At 36.7% G+C, this 13,551-nt stretch overlaps 1 protein-coding gene across 1 annotated transcript in view; it reads right to left on the bottom strand.

Moving 5' to 3' along the window:
• Nucleotides 1-3,052: 3,052 nt before the first annotated feature.
• The window catches only part of PLOD2 (procollagen-lysine,2-oxoglutarate 5-dioxygenase 2), a 55,927-nt gene continuing 45,428 nt past the window's right edge, over nucleotides 3,053-13,551 (bottom strand). The window contains exons 12-19 of the mRNA XM_057421887.1: nucleotides 12,659-12,784; nucleotides 11,365-11,506; nucleotides 8,676-8,789; nucleotides 8,208-8,273; nucleotides 7,154-7,258; nucleotides 4,833-4,979; nucleotides 4,482-4,607; nucleotides 3,053-3,438 (exon numbers count right to left, since the gene is read on the bottom strand). Of these exons, the coding sequence (XP_057277870.1) occupies nucleotides 3,283-3,438; nucleotides 4,482-4,607; nucleotides 4,833-4,979; nucleotides 7,154-7,258; nucleotides 8,208-8,273; nucleotides 8,676-8,789; nucleotides 11,365-11,506; nucleotides 12,659-12,784 (982 nt within the window). The 3' untranslated portion in view covers nucleotides 3,053-3,282. The remainder of the gene's footprint in view (nucleotides 3,439-4,481; nucleotides 4,608-4,832; nucleotides 4,980-7,153; nucleotides 7,259-8,207; nucleotides 8,274-8,675; nucleotides 8,790-11,364; nucleotides 11,507-12,658; nucleotides 12,785-13,551) is intronic.

Genomic DNA, 13,551 nt, shown 5'->3' with positions numbered 1-13,551 from the left:
TGGAAAGTCATTTGTAGTGACACTTCTACCATATGGGTACAACAAAATCCTGCACCATCAGTTCTCATTTCAGTTTTAGTGTTGGCTGGAAACTAACTTTCTGTCAGAGACCATCTTTCTTGGCACAAGCTAGAGGGAAGAAACAGAACAGCTGTGACTTCCTGGCAGTCATAAATCAATTCCTTATTCCTGCAACCCTGCTGTTAACTCTACTAGCGCAAATCTCAGCTCTTAGAGCTATCAATTCTACAAATGCATTTTATAAGGGCTCTGCCCTCTAATTCATGGAATAAAAAAAATAAATCCGTAACTAAAAAACCCAACTGCAGTCAAGTAATTTATCTGACACTGTAGTCACAGGGGGCTGCTGAGACAGGCACTGTCCCTTTCACTCACAAAAAGAGCAGATCAGTCTACTCTGCCATGCAAGAAAGTGAGGATTCAAGGGAAGTGAAGATTCAAAAAATACTTCTTTCAGAACTGAATCCACTGAAGACCACATCAGAAACAAATCAAAGGAAACTGAAATGTATATATTCTTTAAAAAGCTTATTACGGTAGCTGAAAAGAAAAATCTGAACAAATCCTTTTAAGCAGAATAACAAAATAAAACTTGTAATTCCTTCTTCCCATGTGCAAGTACAAGGGTCCTTTCTAGACTTTTCCATCTCTTTAAATGTCATGGTCTCCTTATGGCTTTCATACTGCAAAAGAGAAACTGTTGTGGAGGTTCTGCATTCAATTAACGTTTATTTAACAAATAAAGTAGATCTGGGGGGAAATCCATTACAAAATAAAAAAGCATAATCAAACACATTTCATTATTATTGCCTCACTGAAAATAAATCTTTTGGGGTTTGTCATAGTTTTATCCGAAATGAAGTGACAAATATATATCGGAATTATTTGTTGCACAGTGATGTTAAAGAAGATGAAATGTGTAAAACCTACCAAATACTCTGAACATTGTTTAGTAGTAGAGTTGGAATGGTTCATGGATAAGAAATAAAACCGAGCTATACTCAGTCTCCTTTTGGTAAAAACTATTAAGGAATCTTTTGGCCATATACTGCTCTTCCACCTCTTACCCACACCACAGTCTCTTCAAGTACTTAACAGTGAATAATAAAGCTAGATGAAAGTGGAACAAATCAAATACTTTAAAAACATCTCATCTGTTGTAAAGCACCTTTATAGCCTTGTACTCTTGAGGTTTCTCAATACGCTGCTGGAATTTAAGGCTGTTGCTTTCTTCCTGATGTAGATATCTTCATCAGGAAGGTATCAATGGCAGGGGGAGGGAGGAAACAATATGCAAAAGAACTGCCCGTGTGCTACAGGATTGTATTTCTGTGGAGTTTTTCCCCAAGAAAGCGCCTCATAACAGTAAACTGAAATATTGTTCTGTTCCAAGTTAGCCTAAGAGATCAAAGGCAAATGCTCAGAAAAAAGGGATTAACAAAGGTCACATTCATTCCGAAGGCCTGAAGATCTTGTTATTCATAAATTTTACCTAACCATAGGCAGTATAGAGAGAGACATCCACTAAGACAGAGATGTTCTATGTCTGCAAAGACAAGGGATATCAATCTCCAAATATTAGCCTGAAACAGAGAAAAGCTGACAGTAAACAGAAATTAAACAAAGCAACTTCCTGTTAAAAGCCAATATTTTTCAAGCCAGCCCATTTTAGTAAATTACTGAAGTTACTGCATTTTGATGCATTTACTTCAGCATAATTTCAAGTATAATTACAAACCATTCCGCAAAACAGCATAACAGGGATACATGTAGACACTTATTTATGGTAAAAGAATAATATCTGAACTCTGCTCCCAATCCTTCCAGCTCCAAATAAAGCTTCTTTTTAGTGGATGCGATACAAAGCTTCTTCAACTGTTAGCAGGTAAAAAGTAAATTACTGTTCTGATCATCAAAAAGCCTCTATGTGAAAAAGCAAGGCTGGTATAGAAAACAAGAAGCATTCATCCTGCTGAAGTCATTTTGAAAGTGTAATGCAAGGTTTGGTATGCAGGCACAAACTCACGTAAGAAAAAATTCAAGTAACACAGCAAATAAACCAAAAACTGACACTTAGAGAAACCTCCAATATAAATGTATCAACATCGCCTCAAAAAATATTCATCAGTAAATATTATTTCTGTAACAATGGCAACATCCAAAGAAACTACCTAATACAGCAAAATAATAAAAAATACCTAATAAAGCAAAAGCTGTTATATTAATTTTAAATTACCCTTTATTTTTCACAAGTTTTTTCAACACGCTGTGCCTCTTGGCACAGTAGACTTTGAGACAGTCAGCTTCAAGTTTCTTTAAATTACAAACAGTAGATACAGTAGGAATATCTTAAACCAATTTCTTTAAAATAAATGGCAAGTTAAGACCCTTAGCTTTAAAAGAGACTGCAACAATTTCATTTTCCTGATAGAAAATTCAAGTAATTTTAAGTAAGAGTAGAAAATTGTCTTCATAAAACATCCTATTATTAAATTTTAAGCAACTTTCTTAAAATAAACATTAAATTTCAGTATCAGTTGGGTGCAATTATACCTTTAGAAAAATAATTCATTTTAAATGAAGGTCACTTGGTGAAGATAAGTAAATTTTCAACATGATGAGTTCGCAAACCAAAAGATAAACCATGTTTTCTTAGCTAAATTATTTAATCCTTGCTCCATCTACACAATTAATTTATTTTTTCATGTAAAGGTATTAAATTCAGTATTGAAAATGAATTAAGAAAATGGGCTTACTGATACTTTCCCTTCAATATGTACCAGCATATGACATTATTGCTTATCCCCAACAACTGCATACAAGATTCACTTGATATTGGTTTTTAATGGGTTGGCACCAAACATATACACCACAAAAACTTTAGCTGTATTAATTTACTGAATGAAAACCACAATTTTTTTTCAGATAATTTTGTATTACAGTTTATAGGGGTTTTTAAACAAAGAAATGGATTCATTATAAAATGTTTTTCCATTTTCCCTCCTTACCTACTTTTTAAGACAGCAGAATGGAAAACCAAGCAGGACATGTTTACTTTGTAACTCAAGGCTCAGAGCAGATACTGAGAGATCTTCAAAACATTTTGGAACATTTTCTTTTTTTTTCATTCTTTCAGCCCAAAGTAACATTGTTGGCCAGGAACAGAAACAGTTTCTCTTATCACCATCTTCCAGAAGAAATCTATAAATAAATGTTTATGTAGAGACTCAAACACTGCCGTTGAAGAGGGCAAAAAAAAAATTAAGGATCAATAAATGATACTGCAATGTATCTTGTGCCATTCAAGATAGGAAGTCCTTCATGCAAATGAGTAAGTCTTCCGGGATGCATGAAACTCCATCCTTTCCTGGGAGACTCAATGGAGCAGTTGTACCTAAGAAATTTACATCCACCTCCCTGTAGTAAAAATAGAAACAAAACAAAACCCCAAACATTTACTTTGTGTTTTAATAAAGTTCCTTTTTATTTATCCATAACTTGAAACATTTTGCTATTATTAACAGGCTGCTAACAATTATTTATTTTTTTTACTATCCCTACTAGCAAGGCTGTTAAATGACACCATCTTCAGAGCAATACATAACAGACATGCATTTAAAATCAATTTCCCTTGCTTTGTTTTAGTATTCTCCGGATAAAACTTCTGCAAGCAGCAACTCTGGCAAACAGATCTTCAGTAACTTCACTGTAGATGATACCAGAAACAAGCAAATCATGTTCACAGGCCTTGTTCCAGGACTGCAATCCTATCCTGGAGAGCGTTTAAACAAATCTTAAATAAATTAACCTGGCTATTGCTTTCAAACTGAAGTGTGTTTTCTAAAGTAATGTTTGACAAACACATTTATGGGCCTTAAGTAGGACTGTGAACAATACAGGTTTATAAACAAAACAGGTTAAGTTTCTCTACTAGTCAAAGCTGGATATTAATCCCACTGCCCTGCCTGTTTACTTGAATCAGAGTAGAAAATAATTCATATCTCAGGAAAAAACCTCAAACAGAAAAACAGGAACAACAAATGAACATTTTCATTATGTGGCTGATCTTAAAAGAGAATCATTTAGAAAGCTGTAAAGAAAAGCTATTTGAGTCAATTTGGGACTAAAGTGTTTTGAAAAATTAGTTTTCACTGTACAGAAGCATGTCAGAAATGTTAAAAATGAAATGGTTAACATCTCCAAAGTTTTTCTTTAAATCCCTTCTCCTTCACCATCTGAAATCATTTTGACCGATTCAGCCTGACTGCATCAACAGCTCTGGATCCTGCAATTGAGCAAATTTAGTACTTATCAAAAAACAACAAGGAGTATCTCAATTAGTGATACACATCTTTTCCTTTTCAACTTGGTCTTTAAGTATATCCTTTTGGGCTCTAGTTTTGAAATTATATTAAACACTCAAAGGATATCTTTTTTAAGTCAATAAATTGTCAACTTACCTGGAAGTCCTCGCCTACTTTGTTGAGAGCGATGTTGATTGTGAATGTAGATGAGTCATGATGAGGTCTGAGTGACCGCTGTCTGTCAGGGCTATATTTTACAACAAAATTCAGTAAAGCAAACCCCTGAAACAAAACAGAGTCAGACTTCAACATGTGAACTTCTGCATCACATAGACAGTTCTTGAGTTGTTTTTTTGTTTAAAACTGAATTTATAACACAACATTCATCTATAACTGCTACTTCATCATGCATGAACTCCCCAACCAAACCAAACAGCGCATATTCAATAATATATTAGAATCAGCCATGCCATCCAGTAATTACCTATATAAGTTTTAAACCCATACCTTGGTATAATAGCCAGCGAACACTTTCAGGGTTACAGGTGCAATGAACTCTCTTATGAAATGCAGCCATTCATTATCCAGTCCAATTTGCTTCATATGAATATCATCAGTTGGGACATTTTCATAACCTCCAGAAATACGGCTGTCCTAATGAAAACACCATAAATAACCTTGAAATATGGAAACGGAATGCTTCCAGCACTTCCACAAAATTTATTTGAAAACTGCAACAAAGCAATGCTTTAGCTGGCATATGTAAGCTTGCTGTACAGTAATTTAACAGCCAACAACTGTGGAAAAAAAATGCTGAGCTATGAATGAACAAAAATTGGAAGTTTTTAAAAGGTGAGTCAATACTGGGATATGTTCCCTGTAAATAAGGGCCTCCTAAGGTAATGATATTATTTATTGAGATATAGATGTCTTGATCTCTGATATAACTGAAGTTATATCAGAGATCAAGACAGTACAGGCCTCAACTTGACAGTGTAATAAATAACTATAACTTGAAGATAAAAGTATGTTAAAATGCTTTCTGGAGGCTCCTCTTTGCAGTAAAATAATGAATGTTATTTATCTCATTTCCAAGGTACCACATTTGCGAATACAACAAACATTCCTCCAATTTCAGCCATAGTTAATGAGTACCTTGAACATTCTGCAAACACAGGGGGACGACTGTGACAAATTAGTACTTAAGAGGTAAACAAGCAAAACTTTGCTGGACATCTATTAAAGATCAGCCTTGGATAACTGTCAGATAACTACTACAGCAAATGCACAGTCAGTGTCTGAATTTGGTCTGTATTGGGTTTTTTGACCCAAGGTCTGTATTGGGTTTGCATGTCAAAGTATTTGCAGCAGGGGAGGACTATATTAGTGGCTTCTGTGTGAATCTGCTAGAAGCTTCCCATATGTCCAACAGAGACAAAGCCAGCTGGCTTCAAGATGGACCTGCCGCTAGCCAAGACCAAGCCCATCAGAGACAGTGATAGCACCTCAGGTTAGGCTGGGGAGTAACAGGACAGTGCAACAACAACTGCAGCTGAGGAAAGAAGTAAGAATGTGAAAGAAACAGCTCTGCAGACACCGAGGTCAGTGAAGGAGGGGAGGTGATCCCAGAGTTAGGCAGAGCTTGCCTGCAGCCGATGGTGAGGCAGGCTGTCCCCCTGCAGCCCATGGAGATCCCTGGTGGAGCAGAGATTCACCTGCAGCTCAGGGTGGACCCCATACCAGAGCAGGGGGATGCCCAAAGGAGTCTGTGACCCCATGGGATGCCTGCGCTGGAGCAGGCTCCTGGCAGGACCTGTGGCCCTGTGGAGAGAGGAGCCCACGCTGGTGCATGTTTGCTGCAGAACTTGTGACCCCACAGGGGCCCATGGTGGAGCAGTCTGTTCCTGAAGGATGTACCCCATGGAAGGGACCCATGGTGGAACAGTTCATGAAGAACTGTGGCCTGTGGGAAGGACTCAGGTTGCAGAACTTCATGGAGGACTGTCTGCTGTGGGAGGGACCCCACACTGGAGCAGGGGAAGAGCGTGAGGAGCCCTCCCCAGAGGAGGAAGCAGCAACAGAGATGATGATGAACTGGCCACAACCCTCATTCCCTGTCCCCCTGCACCACTGGCAGGGAGGAAGCAGAGAACACAGGAGGAAAGTTAAACCTGGAAAGAAGGGAGGGGTGGGCGAAAGGTGTTTTTAAGCTTTGGTTTTATTTCTCATTATCCTACTCTGATTATATCAGTAATAAATTAAACTGATTCCCCCAAGTCAAGTCTGTTTGGCTTGTGACAGCATCTGGTGAATGATGTCTCCCTGCCCTTATCTTGACTCACGAGACTTTTGTTGTATTTTCTCTCCCCTGTCCACCTGAGGAGGGGAGTGACAGAGCAGCTTTCTGAGGGACCTGATGTCCAGCCACGGTCAAGCCACAACAGGGTTCATTGAGGAATCCCTCTAAATCTACTGAACAAGAAGCTACATGGTAAACTAAAATACACACTGTACACCATGAAGGAGATGTCTTGGGTCATTGGCAATTCTTGAAACGCTTGCTTGTTGCGGTACACTGTGAACTGTAAACTTATTGTTATAAAGGTATTCACTAATTAGGGTCATGCATATATAGGGTGACACTTAGAATCATAGAATAGTTTGGGTTTGAAAGGACCTTAAGATCATCTAATTCCAACCCCCCGCCATGGGCAGGGACACCTCACACTAAACCATGTCACCCAAGGCTTTGTCCAACCTGGCCCTGAACACCGCCACGGATGGAGCATTCAGAACCTCCATGGACAATCCGTTCCAGTGTTACTTACTTGGTGTCTTCCACCAGACCACTGTCCAAAATGTTCCATTTCTTCTACCAATTCATCACAGGCAGTGTCAGAAAATATAGGAAACCAAAACACATCTGGACATGGCTGCAAACGAAAAAAAAAATATCTTTTTTTTTAACTACATTCATATTTTCAGTGGAGTTAAGCTTTAACAGCTTTTAGTTTTTAGCTGCTAAAAAAAAAAGGACATCTTCACTTTTCTTATTTCTTAGAGAATACCAGGTGTTCTCATTCAAATCATAACTGAGATACATTCAAATAATTACATTTTACCTTGATCCACAATCACATTCTCACAGAATGAATAAAAAACTATGAGCTATCTTGTAAGCCATGACCCAATATTAACAGCTGTATCAGTGTACCCAGATATTCTGTGCCTTGGTTGCCCTAAGTAACAACCCTGATCTACATTTACAAGCTATTAAAAAAAAGTTTAAAACTCAACATTGCTTTAAATACAAAACCAATTTATCACAGCTTTTTAAGAAAGCAAAATTCAATAAATCACCTAATTGACACAGAACAGATCATCCAGCATCAGTACAACAATTGCCATCTTAGAAGGGCTCTGTCCAGATCAGTTGCATGAAAACAAGAAACAAGCAGCAAAGAGAGTTAAAAAAAGAAAAAAAAGCCATCAAAAGGCTTTACCTTATATTCCTGGTTGTCAGACCTTAGAAATCCATAGGGAAAGGCAAACCCCAAGGGAAGAATCTAGATGAACTTTTCTTTACCGGACACCAGAAAACACAGCTATGTGCTACAGACATTTTATTAGGCCTTCTGCTAGTGGTACTAACTAGTTCAAATAAATAAGCTAAGTATATCTGTATTTTGGAGAAGGCAATTACTTCCACAACTACTACTAATTATTTTTTGGACTAGCCTCATCTAATTTTCAAAATGGCAAAAGCTACTTTCCAATACAAAAAGCTGTTCAGCCACAAGACCAAAAAAGAATCTACATCGAAATACTGTATGGCAACTTACTATCAGGCCCACAAATTTTAAGAGAACTATTTATACCCACCTGTTCTACTATATTATCAGTGAATATCTTTGAGTAGTTGGGATTTATATAGGTTTCCTTCCAGTCCTAAAACGCATAATATTAAAACATTAAAAACAGAATAGATTAAATCATAAATGACAAAACCAAATTCATATTCTATTCATTTGCTCTACTGAAATCATTCAAAACAATTAAACAATTTCTTACAGCCATAAATGAACTGGCTCTCATCATGTCAAAAATCATGAAATTACATTAGAGCCGTATCTCCAACTCCTTACACTTGTCATCAGTTGGCTTGTTCATATGATATATTGTCATTTGCTCAAATAGGCGGTAGAGAACACCTTTTAGTATACAACCAATATTAAGTGCATAAGAAACAAATATTCTCCATGTAGTCTTTAAATCCCAAGTCCTTTATAATACACAAACTTTACAATTTTTCAAACAAAATAACTGTTTCATCAATTATAAGATGCGTACCACAGGATTTTCGAATATCTGCCAAAGGTCGTTGTTGTAGTGGGAAGTATTGTAATTGGCTGTCGAAATAAGTCTTCCAAATTCATGTCTGTTGGTAATGTACATGAAAACACCCTACCAAGTAGAGAAAATGTCATTAGCAAGACTGTCCATCTTGGCACAAATGATGTTTTAAAAGAAGTTTGCTTATGATTGCACTTTCATGAACTCTATCACATACCTGTACATGCACATTATACGCATACTGTTCATTTAACATCTTTAATTTTCAAATAGTTAATTATAATCACCAACTAATGTTCATAATTTCTTCTTTACAAGCACACGAATTTATTTTGTAAGCACATTAAACCAAAACAGATATTGTTCATACCATAAATCTACATACAGTTACAGAAAGGAAAAAATAAGAGAAGTGATGAGATGATTTGTTTTCCAGAAAAACCTATCCAGACATACTGGAGGCACCTGTTCTCAAACTGAAAATACTCATACAAGAAAAACAGCATCTAGGGTTTAGTTTCTGGTCAAAAACTGAAAGAACAAGCTAACAATAAAAGGGCTAATGGAAGTCAGAACAATAAATTTATTTCAGAGTGTTCACTACACAATCCTTCTGGTGAACTGGCCTGAAATAAAAAGATAATTGGCAAATACAGCATATAAGAATAGGAGTACAAAACAGCTGAGCACTTCCAAGTATGAGCACCTAAGAAAACATTGCAAAATATTTGCAAGATATCAAATATGGTAAGATACATATTTATTATCAAGCTATTAAGAGAACATACTAAGAAAACTAACTTGATTAGAAATAGTAGCAGGAAATAGTCTTTTTTAAAAGAAACTTAGGTTTGGTGGGATTTTTTTTAGTTTACTGTTTTTCAGACTAACACTTCATTTCTGAAGTATTTGTGACTTTTGTATTTGCAGCAGATGAAGACTGGTATTCCTGTCTATGTTTTCATCTGAAAAACAGTTAAACTGTTAGAAAGATAATTATTATGTTAAACTCATGCCCAGTTTTGGGCACTTACAAAATCATAAAATAGCTGCAGCAGCAGGGAGAATAAGGAGGGTCTGGGTCAAGAAAAACAGCTTAAAGTGACTGTGCAGTCACTGAACTGTAAAGGACAGAGAGAGCCTGGCAGAACTGCTAGTGATTTGAGCTTTAGTTCTTCCTAGGAATACTAAATCAATTTTAGCTATGGAAGCACAGCTTTGGCACACCTTGAGCTCAGGAGCACTGAGAAACCTCCCTGAGGAAACAAGAAGCCTGTCTAAGATTCTTTGAGCTGGTCGTGAAGAACCTGTTCCTGGCAAAAACTTGAATCTTAGAAGACTGAAGAGAAAGCTATAGCAGTATTTCATTAAAGTAAGTGGACAGAGGAGAAGTATCTTCCTGTGGTAGGATAATACTGCACATAATAGTAACTAATGAATAAAAAGTAAAGCAACACCTTTGGGGGTCTGAGCATATGGAATGTTTCCGAAGAAGGGGAGTCTTTTTCCCTTTGTAAACTCTAAAATGAAGGAGAATTATCACATCAGTTTTTCGTTACATAATCTCTCTCTCTTTTTCTGACTACTATTAAGTTTCCACAGTTACATAAGGGAAATAGCAGCCTTTGATCTAAAGCTGATATGCCTTTACAGACAACATGCATCTCCAAGCAAAGCTCATAATCCACATGTCAAAGCTGTTTCCACCAGCCCCTTCTTATCTGCTGCAATACAAAACCAAGCACATACCAGACCATCTTGCAGCACAGACTGAGAAAGAGGAAAGAGAAAGCAATATTCTGATGAGCCAGTCAGATTAGTTTAACGAGCGCATAGGAAGCACAGGTTTGCAATAACTGATGCTGAAAAGGTTTGAATACAACAGAACTGGATGGGGATGTTCTGAAGAATCAGTACAAACAAAGGAGATCATGCCTTGTTATGGGGGAATAAAAAAATTAATACTTGCCAACTTTTCTTGTTCAACTCAGCAAAATTATTTTTCAATGTTATACTGTCTGGAAATAGGTCTGGTTTAGGTCTTAAATTTGTTTCTGTGCTGAAACTAGTGTAAATATCAGTAGAATATGAACATGTAAATTCACATATTTTACAATACAAGTAAGTTTTCTCTCATTGCTTACAGCTTAATGCATGTAACAAATTTCCAATACAGTTTTAATCTATCTGGGAAAAGTAATGAGCAATTCATGCTCCCAAAAAGATTCCTAACATTTCTTAAATCACTTAAGGCTTTTAATATCAGCACTGCCCATAATTAGTTTAAATATGTATCTACTTAAACGTAAAATTGCAAAACATTCCAACTTCAGTCTTCTAGAAGTTTCACACTGTATAAAAACATAATAGAGATGCTCTAACTGCACTGATAAGTCTGAAGTCATCTGCTGTGGTTGTGCCAATGAGTAAAATATTTTAACCTCAACAGGAATTTCCAGTGAATTTAACTAAAAGCCACTATGCAGCCAGTGCACTGGCCTTGCAAAAAACCTCTGTTCTCAACAATTTAAAAGAAACACACCCACAGCATTCTATGTCACAAAAATTGGCTAGTACTTTGAATTAGAAGTAAATATATAATATTCAAGATCAATCAAGTGAAGCAGTCAAACATAGCAGGACACAAAGAAGTCTGTGTGTATTTAAATGCACAGATACACCTTACCATTTCCCTGGCGTTCCTGCAGAGAGCCATATCAGGATCCAACTTATCACGCATAAAGTAGTTCTTTTCTTTCATCTCCAGTCTGAGAGTCTGTCCCTTAATTAAGTATATATTAGCCATATATGGAATATTCCACACTCCTCTAAAAAAAAAAAAAAAAAGGCAGATAATTTAAAGCCATGAAAACTAAGTTATTGCCTATTTATCAAATCAGCATCTCTGTATTTGCTAAGAATAAGCAACTTTCAAGGAAATGAAGCTGAAAGGTTCCCCAGACATTTGAAAAATTACAGCTGGACATTGTGAACATCTCAAACATAAGCGTAATTCAACCTTTATGAAGTACTGTTATAAAAAATAGAAAGCTCAAATTCTCTGAATAGCTTTTTAACTACAAATATACTTCATGTTTCCTAAGTGAAGACAATTAGTCAAAAATTCTTTTGTAATATTATTCTACACTACCAAATGGAGAAAGCAATTCTAAAACAGATTTTTAAATGAGTTTAAAGACTTCACTGAGGCTTCACATAGCTGGTCTGACCTCCTCACACAAATACTCACAGACCATAGCAGGCCACGTACTTATGTGAGTTGAGCCAATAACAACAAAAAAAGCATTGCTGTCATGATGCTCACTCTGCATATTTCTTCCCACCCAGCGCCATGAGCACATCTTTCAGTGTAACTGAAAATGAACTAGTTCTATTCAAGCACTCAATCTGTTTCAGACCTTTTGTTCTTCCAGGGCAATGAAGAGGCATCACCATATGGGAAAGGCAAGCTTAGAACAACTTAAATCACATTTGTTTAGGGGAAGGACAAACCCAAAAGGCTACGTGACAAAAGTATTTCTCATGAGCATCTTGGTCTCTAACAGAATATACAGGAAGAAACATGAAGAAATTCTAGCTGTTGATTAAACACTTGTCCCAAAGAGATGAAGAAGTCATCTGATGAATGCAACAATCATAGCTTTTGACTGAGGCTCCTGGGATATAAGGGTTTGGGTTTGCTATTTGTCTTGTCACTTTCTGTATTATGCACTGCTACAATAACCAAACACAGTCAGACAGGTACTAGCAATGACTATGTCTGGCTTGAACACTGCTTTTTTATTCAAGTTATGAATGGGAAAAACAAATGGGAAAACATGTCTATGAAATAGAAAAAACTAAACAATGTAACTAACCTAAGCTCTTTAGGAATACCACAGTGCATGAAAACGTAAGAATATGCTGCTAACAACCATACTAGGTACCTTAACTCTAAAAATCAGCTTACAGTTACTTACACTCTGTTCCCTTGGACAATATCAACATAATCTTCTGATCGAGCATAATAGCCATCTGGGCTCAAAGCACCCCAGAAATTGGACCAAAGCTTCCCATGACGAGTTACAAGTGGAGCAATTATCTTTCTGTGAAGCAACATATTGAATAAGAAAATACGAACATTTACACACAGACTGAAACATTAAAACATACCAGTTTTACTCAGTTTGGAGTACAGTGTAGTTGAATCACCAATGACTGTCAAATTTTGCAAAAGCTATTCTGAATTTAAGCTGGATGAAACAGCATCCAAGTACCCACTGCCTGGAGACAACATCATGCAACAAGATCAAAGATCCCTATAAATTTGAGGTGGCTTGATTTTTCACTCAGCAAAAAAATACTGCCTACACCATAAGGCAAAATGCATCCCAAAGTCAGAGACATGTTTAAAAAAAAAAGGCAGAAAAAACAAGACAAAAAAAAAACCAAACCAAGCCAAACAACAAACAACACAAACAAACCACCCACTCTGCTAACCCAAAACTTTCTAAGAGTAAAAAGGGGAAATCTAAGTTGACCAGAATAAAAAGGTGCTTTGCTTCAGAGGATGCCTACTGGTAGATACAATTCGCAAAGCTTCTGTTTCTTCCACCTAGTGTACCTGTCTTTTAGCCTTTTTCTGTAATAGTAAAAATTACAAGGAATATAATGCAAATGATTGTCAGCCAGATCTTTACTTAAGTTTCAGCCTTTGTCACTGGTAGAATGAAACAGACATTGATCACTTATCTTCCTGTGATGGACCTGAGATGCCCAGACACGTTATGAACAGGCAAACACCACCTACCTACCTCAAATGTGAATTTAAAAATTGGCAGGAGTAAAGTGTACAGCCTTCACAGCGGGCCCA

This window comes from Pezoporus wallicus, unplaced genomic scaffold (assembly GCF_028554395.1).
Source record: "Pezoporus wallicus isolate ANWC-B61680 ecotype Strahan unplaced genomic scaffold, APGP_CSIRO_Pwel_v1 scaffold_7402, whole genome shotgun sequence".
Taxonomy (NCBI): domain Eukaryota; kingdom Metazoa; phylum Chordata; class Aves; order Psittaciformes; family Psittacidae; genus Pezoporus; species Pezoporus wallicus.
This window is presented reverse-complemented; position numbering and strand designations above follow the sequence as displayed.